We start from the raw sequence: 13,809 nt of genomic DNA, 5'->3' as shown, positions 1-13,809 counted from the left end.
GCCCTGTGAGGAGAGGCTGAGGGACCTGGGGCTTTTTAGTCTGGAGAAGAGAAGACTTAGAGGGGATTTAATAAATGCTTATAAATATCTGAGGGCTGGGGGTCAGGAGGGAGGGGACAGGCTCTGCTCACTTGCTCCCTGGGACAGGACAAGGAGCAATGGATGGAAGCTGCAGCACAGGAGGTTCCACCTCAACACAAGGGGGAACTTCTTTCCTGTAAGGGTCACAGAGCACTGGAACAGGCTACCCAGAGAGGTTGTGGAGTCTCCTCCTCTGGAGACTTTCAAGGCCCATCTGGATGTGTTCCTGTGTGACCTGAGCTAGATTGTATGGTCCTGCTCTGGCAGGAGGGTTGGACCCAATGATGTCTTTGGGTCCCTTCCAACCCCCTGACATCCTGTGAGCCTGTGAACAGCAGTGTCTGTTAGACAAGCTTCAGGAACCTTCATCTTACACTTCATTGTCTCTCCCCATCATCCCCCTCTGAAGAACTTCCATCAGGAATCTACTTGCCTCCAGCTTTGGCACAAATCCTCAAAGACAACAACACTCTGCTTGCACTCAGACTGTTCTGCTAACCACCCCAAGGGACTTTCCTCAAGCAAAAGCATTCAGGACTTTTTGGCCATGCTTGGTTTCTTTATGTGGAAATGAATGGAGAAAAATATTTCATTCCAGTTCTCTTCCCTGGACTGAAAATGAAACTGAACCTGAGCTTCAACCTGCTCTATTCTATTATACTCTACTCTATTCTATTCTATTCTACCCTATTCTACCCTATTCTTGAGCATTCTTGACTTGATCCCAAGATCCTCCCGCCAAAGGTTTGAGTTCCCATGGAAGCTGCTCTACTGGTTCCCTTTGCATGCAAGCAGCACCAAGTTCCCTGTGTTTCCCATCCTCATTGCCTCATACCTCTGACCCAAATGATTGTTGATCGTATTGATCACATTGACCCAAGGTACTACTGACACTGCTTGTGAACAAGATGCTGCCCAGAAGCCTATCCTACCACTAAAGTGAAAGTTTGCATCTTTTTCCCCTCTCCTTTCCTCCTGATGGAAAAAGTCTGTAATCTTATTAACTGCAACAGCTGTAAATAGTTGCTGTTCCCAAGCAGTCCCACGTGGCCTGGGATAGCACTTTTGACTTCAAGCTCCAAGAAAATCATTCTCACCCACAGTCAGCAAAGCCTTTTCTGTTCTTTAGCTCAAGACATCCAAATTAACTAGCCCTTCCAAAACAAATCACAAATCTCCCTTGCAAGCTTTTCAAGCCACAAATCTCCTCTTCCCCCTCCCCAGCTGCCAAAGGTCTCTTCACCCATGTTTTGAGATTTCCACATTCTTCTCTCCTGGATTGTGTCCCAAGTTATTTATCTTAATAGTTCCTCTGGACTCAGCCTGGAACCTCCCTTTAAGTCACTTGCTCAGTCATCTAATCATACCCTTAATCCCTCTTGACAGATCTAACCCCAACCAGCTACCTGAGCTGAAAGAAGGAAACCCTGCCCTACCTATTACACAGAACCAGCTCCATGCCCTTACAGAAATAATGGCATGGAATTCCTAGATCATCATTGCTGATAGTAACTGTTCCATTGACCACCTTTTCTTTTCATCTCCTGATGACTGCTGAGACCATGATTTTTTTTATGCTTTCTACCTCCTTCATGTTTAAGGCTTCCTAAATGGTCTCCTTCAGCCTTTTTACATGAATATAGATTTTAGGCTTTCATGAGAGAGGTCTGAAAGGAGAGTCAGGGAAGGAAAATTAAAAACAAACAAAGAAGAAAGGAAAGGGAAAGAAGAGAAAAAGGGGAAGGGAAAGAAGGGAAGAGAAAAAGGGGAAGGGAAAGAAGAGAAGAGAAAAAGGGGAAGGGAAAGAAGAGAAGAGAAAAAGGGGAAGGGAAAGAAGAGAAGAGAAAAAGGGGAAGGGAAAGAAGAGAAGAGAAAAAGGGGAAGGGAAAGAAGAGAAGAGAAAAAGGGGAAGGGAAAGAAGAGAAGAGAAAAAGGGGAAGGGAAAGAAGAGAACAAAAAAGGGAAAGGAAAGAAGAGAAGAGAAAAAGGGGAAGGGAAAGAAGAGAAGAGAAAAAGGTGAAGGGGAAGGGAAGGAACAGAAAAAGGGAAAGGAAAAGAAAAAGAAAAAGGGAAAGGGAAAGGAAAAGGAAAAGGAAAAGGGAATGGAAAAGGGAAAGGGAATGGAAAAGGAAAGAGAGTGGAAAGGGAAAGAGAGTGGAAAGGGAAAGAGAGTGGAAAGGGAAAGAGAATGGAAAGGGAAAGGAAAAGGGAAAGAAAAAGGGAAAGGGAAAGAACATTTTAAAAAATAAAGGAAAATTTAAAAAAGAAAGGAGAGGAAACTGCTTTAAAAATGGGAAAAAAAGCAGTTTTCCAACAAATTAACCAACAAAACCATCAAGCTAAGTCTGAACATGCATCTGATATGATATACAAGAAAAAGCCACAGAATATGGTTATTATTTCCAAACACCAACAGCAAAAGAAACCCACAACCTAGCTTGGGGTGGAATGGAATGGAATGGAATGGAATGGAATGGAATGGAATGGAATGGAATGGAATAGAATAGAATAGAATACAATAGAATAGAATAGAATAGACCAGACCAGGTTGGAAGAGACCTTCAAGATCATCGTGTCCAACCTATCATCCAGCACCACCTAATCAACTAACCCATGGCACCAAGCACCCCATCAATAGCACACTGAATGCTAGGAAAATGAAAATATGACATCATTAACAAAACCCAAACAACAGCCCAGTTAGGCTCATCCTATACTTAAGTCTTTTGGGGTTCTTTTTGGTCTCAGGAAAGGTTGGCTGTGTTTCCAGACAATATAAAGCAAGGGAGGAACCACAGAAGTGTTAGGGTTAGAAGGGACCTCAAGGATGATTCAATTCCAACCCCTCTGCCACAGCCAGGGACACCTCACACAAGATCTCTACTTTTTGAAGAGGTGTTTGCAATCATAGGAGCAGTTCAGTATTAGAAGGTTGATTGCAGAGATCATACTTGGAGGAGTAGCTAGGAAGGACCACAGAACTGGCAGGGTTGGAAGGGACCTCAAGGATCATCCAGTTCCAACCCCCCTGCCACAGCCAGGGACACCTCACACAAGAGCTCTACCTTTTGAAGAGGTTTTTGCAGTCATAGAAGCAGTTCAGTATTAGAAGGTTGATTACAGAGATCATACTTGGTGGAGTAGCTAGGAAGGACCACAGAACTGTCAGGGTTGGAAGGGACCTCAAGGATCATCGAGTTCCAACCCCCCTGCCATGGCCAGGGACCCCTCACACTAGATCTCTACCTTTTGAAGGTTCACAGAATCACAGAATTGTCAGGGTTGGAAGGGACCTCAAGGATCATCGAGTTCCAACCCCCCTGCCACAGCCAGGGACACCTCACATAAGAGTTCTACCTTTTGAAGAGGCTTTTGCAGTCATAGAAGCAGTTCAATATTAGAAGGTTGATTACAGAGATCATACTTGGTGGAGTAGCTAGGAAGGTTCACAGAACTGTCAGGGTTGGAAGGCACCTCAAGGATCATCGAGTTCCAACCCCCCTGCCATGGCCAGGGACCCCTCACACTAGATCTCTACCTTTTGAAGGTTCACAGAATCACAGAATTGTCAGGGTTGGAAGGGACCTCAAGGATCCTCGAGTTCCAACCCTGCTGCCATGGCCAGGGACACCTCACACTAGATCTCTACCTTTTGAAGAGGTTTTTGCAGTCCTAGAAGCAGTTCAATACTATAAGGTTGATTACAGAGATCATACTTGGTGGAGTAGCTAGGAAGGACCACAGAACTGGCAGGGTTGGAAGGGACCTCAAGGACCATCGAGTTCCAACCCCCCTGCCATGGGCAGGGACATCTCCCACTAGAGCAGGAAAAAACGGCCACAATCTTCACAGCACAAAAATACAGCAGGAAAAAGACTCTGTGGGATGTTCTGGCACGGTTCTACACGAGACTCATTAGCAAACACCTGCCAGCAGGACAATCCTGCTGAGGACTGAGAACAGGGCTAAAGACAGACTCGGATGTCCAATAAAAACCAAACCACAGCGAAGCAAAAATGGAAGCGAGAACTGGGAAGGTGGGGAGGAAAAAAAATGTACATTTGGGTTTACATGAATGAGAAGTTTGTGTGTAGGAGTAGTAGTGGGAATCCAGTTTCTTCACATTTCATTGTGTAATTGTGCTATGTAGCAGTGTTCCAGCCCGATTCATTGTGCAACGCTATTGCGTGGCATCGTCGGTTGAGCAACTTTGCTGCGTGGTACAGGGTTGGTGTCTTTCTTGCTTTTTGTTTTTTATCATCATTATTATTATTATTATTATTATTATTTTATTTATTTAATGATATTGGAACATTAGGCAACGGCCTGGCATACCATAATTTGTGTTTTCTCTTGTGCAACCTCACTGCCACAGCTCTCTCGAGACAAGGGCGGATGGCCCGGAGTCACGGGCCGGCGCTGAAGTCGCGGGTTTAACATCCCTTCACTCAAGAGATGGCAAAAGGAGACAAGTGGCTGCTTGGGGTTTGGGGTGGGTTTTTTTTCTGAGTGAAGAAACACACACACAAAAAAGCAGCAAACTGAGTAGCTATTTAAGTGGAACTTAGGCCATTAAGATGCTAGGGGTTGGAAGGGACTTCCGCAGATCATCGAGTCCAACCCCACTGCCAGAGCTGGGCTGTAGAATCCAACACAGGTCACACAGGAACACAGCCAGATGGGGCTTGAAAGACTCCAGACAAGGAGACTCCACAACCTCCCTGGGCAGCCTGTCTCAGTGTTCTGTCACCCTCACAGGCTAACAAAAGTTATAAGCACATCCACATTTCAGTCACAAGGGAGTATGCATTTAGGCACACAGAGAAAAAAGCAAACACTGGTTTTCTGGTTAACACCACTGCTGTTCACAGGCTCACAGGATGTCAGGGGTTGGAAGGGACCCAAAGAGATCATCAAGTCCAACCCCCCTGCCAGAGCAGGACCATACAATCTAGCTCAGGTCACACAGGAACACATCCAGACAGGTCTTGAAAGGAGACTCCACAACCTCCCTGGGCAGCGAAGAAGGTCCTCCTCACATTGAGGTGGGACTTGCTGTGCTGCAGTAGGTATGACTTCATAGTTTCATTCAGGGTTGGAAGGGACCACACGGATCATCTAGTTCCAACCCCCCTGCCATGGGCAGGGACACCCCACACTAGATCAGGCTGGACAGAGCCTCATGAAAGAGCAATGCAGCATCCCCTTGCACTTGATACTTCCTTACCCCGAGCTACCTTGTAACTAGATTGTATGATATTATGTATTTCATATATCCATTCCCAACTCTAAAATCCCGCAGGTGGACCTTGTTTTACATGATGCTGGGAATAAACAAACACAGTAACATACTTCTGGTGTGACTTTGGCTCTACCCAAAGCTATCCTTACAGGGATCTGCTGAAACCCACAACCTGAACAAGAAACTCTCCACCTCTTAGGCAAAAAGCAACCAATTACTTTTCATGACAGTGGACTCCTGTGTGAACCTCAACACAAGGGGGAACTTCTTCACTGTAAGGGTCACAGAGCACTGGAACAGGCTGCCCAGAGAGGTTGTGGAGTCTCCTCCTCTGGAGATTTTCAAGGCCCATCTGGATGTGGTCCTCTGTGACCTGTGCTGGATTGTACGGTCCTGCTCTGTCAGGGGGGTTGAATACAATGATCTCTTTGGGTCCTTTCCAACCCCTGACATCCTGTGAGCCTGTGAACAGCAACACTGCTGAACTTAGAGCAAAAATTCACCAACTCACTAATGCAAAAGTCTGAATGACTTCAGCATATTTTAAATGCCATCACAGCATCATCCTACTACTGCTGAACTCTCCTCAAAACCAGAAGTAAAGCTTGCTCTACACCTAGCATTAATTTATGCTACTTAACTTCACACTCCTCACATCTTTTTCATCCCTCTGGGGTTCCCCCCACTCTTAACTCTTGCCTTATGAGGAGAGGCTGAGGGACCTGGGGCTTTTTAGTCTGGAAAAGAGAAGCCTTAGAAGGCATTTAATAAATGTTTATCAATATCTGAGGGCTGGGGGTCAGGAGGGAGGGGACAGGCTCTGCTCACTTGCTCCCGGGGATAGGACAAGGAGCAATGGATGGAAGCTGCAGCACAGGAGGTTCCACCTCAGCACAAGGGGGAACTTCTTTCCTGTGAGGGTCACAGAGCTCTGGAACAGGCTGCCCAGAGAGGTTGTGGAGTCTCCTTCTCTGGAGGCTTTCAAGGCCCATCTGGATGTGTTCCTGTGTGACCTGTGCTGGATTCTATGGTCCTGCTCTGGCAGGGGGGTTGGACTCGATGATCTCTTCGGGTCCCCTCCAGCATCCTCTGATCCTGTGAACTTTTGTTTCCAACAGACATGGTCCATACGCAGACTCAAATAACATGCTTGAGGTTCAGGAAATACAATCAGAACTTCAGATGTCGTTTTTCCAAACGAAATCAAGCAATCCATGAGGACCATCACCTTTGTCCCCACATCTGTCTTTATATCCCTCTGTAAAGGCTACTGGACCAGCATCTCCCTTCATGCATCACCTGGCAGTTCAGGAACAATTGTATGCTACCAGAGACAGAGAGCAAACACTGGCAGATTACAATGCAATGCTGCTGCAAGCAGTTTTTATTGGGTCTTATATCCTGGCAGGTTTTAAACACAGAAGAAAACAACATCCATGCAGGCTTAATGAAATACGGCAGAAAAACCTGAGGATAGCAAATAGTGAAGGGGGGGAGGGGGAGGGAAGGGGACACCCCCAAAAAGTGAACTCTCTCCATCTACACCATAAGATTAATTTATTATCTGGCAGATGGCAGAAGGGAGGGGGGCGGAAAAGAGAAGACTGCTGATGCAGTGTGAGCTTGCCGGCTGTAATGAAGGCCTCACAGTTCTCACTTACACTGCCACAAAATAGATCCCCAGCTGCATTCACTCCAGACTTCTTTGGGGGGTTTGGTGGGGGTATTTTTTGGGGGCTCCATTTGTTTGGAGGTTTAAAAAAACCCACGTAAATCCAACCTAGACCTCATCACTGCATGGACAACTCGGGGTGGGAGGGGAAGATAAACAACTAAAGAAGATCCAGAGAAGCGATTTGCTTGCCGGCTGCCCAAGGCTAGTCACAACAGCAACTAGGAAAGCCGCGACTCTTCTGCCCCCCGCCCCGCTCCTCTTGGTTTGATCAACCAGAGCGAGGCATTCACGCTCAGCAACGCTTCCAGAGGTCATTGGAGCAAGTTCCCATCCCATCTGCTGCTGCTGCTCCAACACTGAAAGCTGCTTGATTTTTTTTTAACTATCCCCCCCCACCCCCGCCCCGCATTTCTCCATAGTTCCAGATATTTTCTCTTCCTTCAGCATCTTCCACAATTGCAGCCATGGGATGCCCATGCTCAAAAAAAAATGGATAAAAACGAGGGCGGCATACTGGAAACGGAAAACTGAGCCAAACGCGCTTAACAGGAGATGAGGAGCTTCGGCACTGGCAGGAACAACGTCCCCTCACTGATCCTGCCGAACTCCACGCAATGCTGTCACACAGGGCTCCCACCTGCCGCAGAAGCCAAAGGCTGGCCTGAGCTCCGGCACCGATTTACCGGCAGCCTCCGCTTACCTCCGGCAGCAGATTCCCGTACGTGTGACCACCCCCCAAAGCACGCTGCGGTGTGTGCAGGAAACGGAGGAACGACGGCTCCGGGAAGCGGCTCTTGCTAGCTCCGGCGCCCGGGGGACACCCTCACCTTCCCCCGGAGGGATGCCCCGGGCACCCCGGGCCGTTACACGGGATTAGGACAGATAAACAACCAGCGCACCCACGCAACTCCCAGAAGGACGAGGAGCAGAGGCGGCTGCGGAGGGGTCTTGCCCCTCACCCATCGCCGAGACGCGGTGGCAGGCCCGGGCCCGGCGGCCACCCCAGCCCCCGGCGGAGCGCGGCGGCGTCTCCCGGGAGACGGAGCCATCTTGGACCCGCCGCGGTGACAGCGGGCGAGCGGCGATGGCGGGGCCGCCGCGGCGCCTTACCTCGGATGCTCCAGGTCCAGCGGTAGAACTCGAGGGTATCGTTCACCACGCTGGACACCAGGCCCATGGCGCGGGGGGGCTCGGCGGCGGCGGCACCCATGGTGAGCAGCAGCAGCAGCGGCGGAGCCGGCAAGACCTTATCTCGGCGCTCGCGTCCCTGCCTCTGCGCCGGGGCTGCTGCTGCTGCTGCCCTTCTACAGCCGGGGATGTGATTTAAATCTCTATCTCTCGGTATCTTCCCTCCAGACTCCGCCTCGCTCCCGTCACCGGCTCCCGTACCCCGCGGGCAAGGAGGAGGGCGAGGAGGCGGAGGCGGGCGGAGATGGAGCGAGGAGGGCAGAAGCAGCGGGGGAAGGGGGGCTGGGTAGCGGGAACCGGCGCGGCGGCCGCGGCTCCGCAGCACCGTCCGCGGTGCGGTGCGGTGCGCTCCGCTGGTGTCACGTGGGCGCCCGCTCGGTGGCCGCCGGCGGCTGCCCGCGGGGTGCGCGGAGGCCTGGCCCCGGCCGCGCAGGCGCACGGCTGCAGCCCTGCCGCTGCCGGCGGAGGGGACTGCGGAGGGAACAGGTGCAGGCAGCCCATGGCCAGCCTTCAGGGACCCCTTCTCCTCCGCCCCCCGAGGGTGTGCGGGGTGGAAAAGGGATGCTTATGTCTTGATTTGCCTTGTAGTTTCAGGTAGGTGTGGGGGGAACAAGTATTTCGCTCGACTTTTATTTCTTTGCCTCTTTTTTTTTTCTTCTTTTTTTTTTCCCTTCCCCCCCCCCCCCCCTTTTTTTTTTCTTTTCCTTTTCCTTCTTTTTTTTTCTTTTTTTTTTTCCCCTTCTTTTTTTTAGGCAGTTCGGATTTTTCTTCTTCTCTCCTTTCCCTCTCGCTTCCCCTTGATGGAGAGGCCAAGGCAGCGACGTGAGCAGTGGTCACTTCACATCGGGCTGTTCTCTTACGCAGGGTGCTGGCTGTTCAGCCTCTGATAGAAGCCCATCCCCTCCCAGCACTGATAAAACCAGCAGCTGCAGTGGGATCTCACTGTCTCCCTGCCTCGCTGGCATTGATTTGGTGCCATTTCCCTGACCGACAACTTGCTCAGCCTCCTCAAGGCACCACCAAGATGTCTCTCGCGCTGTCTTTCCTTCCAGCTCCTGGACCAAAGCCTTCATGCAGTCACTTAATGGCACAGAGAGGTTTGTCTACCTGGGCTGTGTCTAGAAGCTGCAGAAGGAGCCTCCGTGGCACAGGCAAGCAGGGCTGTGGGTGCAATCCCAGTTCATCCATTCTGCACCTTCAACCCCAACAAACCCTCTGCCCTGTGTGGCTGCACCAGCTGCTCCTCACACACTGCGCCTTGTCTTCTGCCAGCTTGGCTCTTGCCTTCCCTCTTCCATGCCCCACGTTATGTGGATGGCTGCATGACAATCTAAGGAATGGTTTCTCCACGGAGGGACAGCAGGAGAGCTTCTCCACCCAAGTTGAGAGCTTCTCCACCCAAGTTGAGAGCTTTCCTCCTGGCAGACAGCAGATCAGATGGTATCTCCCTCTCCCTCCCCCAGCGCAGCACCAGCACCCGTCACTTGTTGTCACTTGGGTTGGGTGAGCACAGCTCATACATCCTTCTGGTTGAGCTAACCTCCGCTCAGCTCTCGGACTGCCCTGGATCTTACGGATGGGAGAGACACGCTGGCCATCGCTAGTTGCCACCACTGCAGGCAGAGCTGCTGTGCCTGGAGCTCAGAAACCAGCTGGTGTTTGGGAATAGGGATCACCTGCACTGGGAAAAGGAAGAGGAGCTATGTCAGCCCCTAGAGATCTGGATGGACAGGGAAGTCCAACGTACCCCAATGCTGCCTGGAAGTCGGAGCCAAAGCAAGGTTACCACCTGCTGATGTATGGACAGCTACTGCTTAGAATCATGGAATTGTTAGGGTTGGAAGGGACCTCAAGGATCATCCAGTTCCAATCCCCCTGCCATGGGCAGGGATGCCTCACACTACAGCAGGCTGCTCACAGCTACATCCAGCCTGGCCTTAAGAACCTCCAGGGATGAGGCTTCCACCACCTTCCTGAGCAACCTGTGCCAGTCTCTCATTACCCTCATGGGGAAGAATTTCTTCCTAACATCCAATCTGAATCTACCTATTTCTAGTTTTGTTCCATTCCCCCCAGTCCTATCACTCCCTGATACCCTAAAAAGTCCCTCCCCAGCTTTTATGTAGCTCCCTTCAGATTCAGAAAGGCCACAATTAGGTCTCCTCAGGGCCTTCTCGTCTCCAGACTGAACAGCCCCAACTCTCTCAGTCTGTCCTCGCAAGAGAGGAGCTCCAGCCCTCTGCTCATCCTTGTGGACCTTCTCTGGACACCTTCCAGCACCTCCAGATCCTTCCCTCTGAGAAGAGGCAATCAAAACTCTGCATGAATCGCACTGGCTTGAAACAACATTTTATTGTGATGGCACTGATCACGGCAGAAGGGCTGCTGAGAGCTCTGAAATGGATCTGTCACTGGGCAGGGCAGGTGGAACACCAACCTGCAGCTTCCCAAGCTGCAGGCAGACAATGCAACCTTAGCTGTGGTTTCTGTGCCTCCTTCAGGTGAAACCGCTGTGGTGTGTTGTTGGGTGGTTAGACACTTGCCAGGTGGTTAGCATGGTCTAAAGCATGGCTTCAGAAGGTATGTTGGTGCTGTCACATAAATCAAAAGCAAACCAGGAGAGCTGAGTGGTAATCCTTGTGTGTGTGTGGCCATTTGCCTCAGCCACATGATTGAACTGGAATGGGCTCCTGAATGAATGAAGGCAACAAAGGATTGCACTCCCCTGCTCTCCTTGATGTCAGGCAAGTAAGCAGAGCTCCACCAGCACAAGGAGCAAGGATCTGCAGTCTACCAAAGGACAAAAAAGCACACAGCACATTAGCAATATTAATAAATATTAATAAGAGGAATTATTCATATTACAGCCTGGGTAGGATTGCTTATTAAAATGTTTATTTATTTGATCTGTGGAAGTCTTTATTTCCCTGGTTGTTGGTTTTTTTTGCACAATTAACAGCAAAAATCACTGTTTATAAAATATTGACATAGGCTAGCTTTCTCTTTCAGCTCTTGCAGATGAGATAACTTTTCTTGAGTGCAATTAATTCCTTTATATTGGCAAGATGGTTGTACACAGATAACTTTACAGAGTAATTAAGCCTCGAGGAGAGCTGCTGCAGAGCTTGGAGAGGCAGGGAGAAGGTGAACAGGCCAACCAGAGTAATTTCTTGTGTGCCTTGACACTGGCTTCAAAACCCATGATGTTTATAGAATAGAGTAGAGTAGAGTAGAATAGAGTAGAGTAGAATAGAATAGAATAGTATCACAGTATCACAAAGGTTGGAAGAGACCTCGAGGATCATCGAGTCCAACCTGTCACCACAGACCTCATGACTACACCATGGCACCAAGTGCCACGTCCAGTCCCCTCTTGAACACCTCCAGGGATGGTGACTCCACCACCTCCCTGGGCAGCCCATAGAATAGAATAGACCAGACCAGGTTGGAAGGAAGTTGAAAGCTTCCTTCACTGGAGGCTTTCCAAACCCACCTGGATGCATTCCTGGCTGGACTACCCTAAGTGATGCTGCTTTGGCAGGAGGGTTGGGCTGGATGATCTCTGGAGGTCCCTTCCAACCTCTAATGTACTGTGGTGCTGTGATGCTTGCCTGGTTTTCATCTCAGAACCAAGTTTAGAATAGAATAGAATAGAATAGAATAGAATAGAACAGAATAGAATAGAATAGAATAGAATAGAATGGAAAAGGACTAGGACTAGGACTAGGACTAGGACTAGGACTAGGACTAGGACTAGGAATAGGAATAGGAATAGGAATAGGAATAGACTAGAAAGAATAGAATAGAATAGAATAGAATAGAATAGAATAGAATAGAATAGAATAGAATAGAATAGAATAGAATAGAATAGAATAGAATAGAATTAACCAGGTTGGAAAAGACCTTTGAGATCATCAAGTACAACCTATCACCCAACACCATCTAATCAACTAAACCATAGCACCCAGCACCCCAGACAGTCTCCTCCTAACTGTGACAAGCTCTTCTCATTGGTTTATCTTTAAGCCTGCAAGCACATGGGCATGCTTTTAAAATTAGCTTCTCTGAGGGCTTCCCAGTTAGTTTGTGATGTTGGTGCATCCAATAACATGTTGGTGGTTCTGAGACCCAAGTCTTCTACTTATGGTGAGCAGAAGGGGAAAGGCTTCCAGAGGCATAGCCCCAAAGCAGCCTCCAAGGAAATCTGCAGCATGGTAGTCAAAAAGAAAAAAAAGATGATGATGATTTTTAAAATGTCATTCATTAGTTAGAATAGAATAGAATAGAATAGAATAGAATAGAATAGAATAGAATAGAATAGAATAGAATAGGACTAGACCAGGTTGGAAGAGACCTTCAAGATCATCGTGTCCAACCCATCAACCAATCCAACCCACCTAAACAACTAACCCATGGCACCAAGCACCCCATCAAGTCTCCTCCTGAACACCTCCAGTGATGGTGACTCCACCACCTCCCCAGGCAGCCCCTTCCAATGGGCAATCACTCTCTCTGTGTAGAACTTCTTCCTAACCTCCAGCCTAAACCTCCCCTGGCGCAGCCTGAGACTGTGTCCTCTTGTTCTGGTACTGGCTGCCTGGGAGAAGAGACCAACCTCTGCCTGTCTACAACCTCCCTTCAGGTAGTTGTAGAGAGCAATAAGGTCACCCCTGAGTCTCCTCCTCTCCAGGCTAAGCAACCCCAGCTTCCTCAGCCTCTCCTCACAGGGCTGTGTTCCAAACCCCTCACCAACTTTGTTGCCCTTCTCTGGACTCATTCCAGCAAGTCAACCTCCTTCCTAAACTGAGGAGCCCAGAACTGGACACAGGACTCGAGGTGTGGCCTAACCAGTGCAGTGTACAGGGGCAGAATGACCTCCCTGCTCCTGCTGGCCACACTGTTCCTGATGCAGGCCAGGATGCCATTGGCCCTCCTGGCCGCCTGGGCACACTGCAGGCTCATGTTCAGCCTACCATCAACCAGCACCCCCAGGTCCCTCTCTGCCTGGCTGCTCTCAGCCACTCTGACCCCAGCCTGTAGCACTGCATGGGGTTGTTGTGGCCAATGTGCAGAACCTGGCACTTGGATGTGTTCAGTCTCATGCCATTGCCCATCTGTCCAGCCTGTCTCTGCAGTGTTGTCATCTTCTCTGTGGTAGTCTACAGGTTCCTATAACCTGGACATCTCAGACAGGGAAGTTTCCACCCAGAAAAGGCAGGCCTGTAGCACTTGACCTTAGAGGAACACACAGATTTCCACCTGTGATCCAGCCCCTTGTCCAGCACTCCAGGGTGCTTGTGCTGGCTGCAGGCAAGTCTGTGTGCTCCAGGAAAGGTGCAGAAGATGACAGGAAGCTGTGGGACGGCCTGCCCCAAGGAAGGTCTCCTCCCAGTTCCCATTTGAGCTGCAAACCATTTCCCTTCAGACTCTTTTCATAAAACACAAACCAAAGCAAACCAAACTGAAACAAAGCCAGACCAGATCAAAACAGAACAAACCAAACTGAAACAGAACAAACCAAAACAAAACCAGACCAGACCAAAACAGAACAAACCAAACCAAAATAGAGCAAACCAAACCAAAATAGGACAAACCAAACCAAAACCAGACCAGACCAAAACAG

General features: G+C 49.4%; 1 protein-coding gene across 1 annotated transcript in view; it reads right to left on the bottom strand.

Moving 5' to 3' along the window:
- The window catches only part of ELOVL4 (ELOVL fatty acid elongase 4), a 61,562-nt gene extending 53,140 nt beyond the window's left edge, over window positions 1-8,422 (bottom strand). The window contains exon 1 of the mRNA XM_068165194.1: window positions 8,109-8,422. Coding sequence (XP_068021295.1) covers window positions 8,109-8,208 — 100 coding nt within the window. The 5' untranslated portion in view covers window positions 8,209-8,422. The remainder of the gene's footprint in view (window positions 1-8,108) is intronic.
- Between the last annotated feature and the right edge of the window lie 5,387 nt (window positions 8,423-13,809).

This window comes from Melanerpes formicivorus, unplaced genomic scaffold, assembly GCF_026170545.1.
Source record: "Melanerpes formicivorus ecotype bairdi unplaced genomic scaffold, bMelFor1.0.p_v2 SCAF_85, whole genome shotgun sequence".
Classification (NCBI taxonomy): Eukaryota; Metazoa; Chordata; class Aves; order Piciformes; family Picidae; genus Melanerpes; species Melanerpes formicivorus.
The sequence above is the reverse complement of the archived record's forward strand: the minus strand, read 5'-3'. Positions and strand labels throughout refer to the sequence as shown.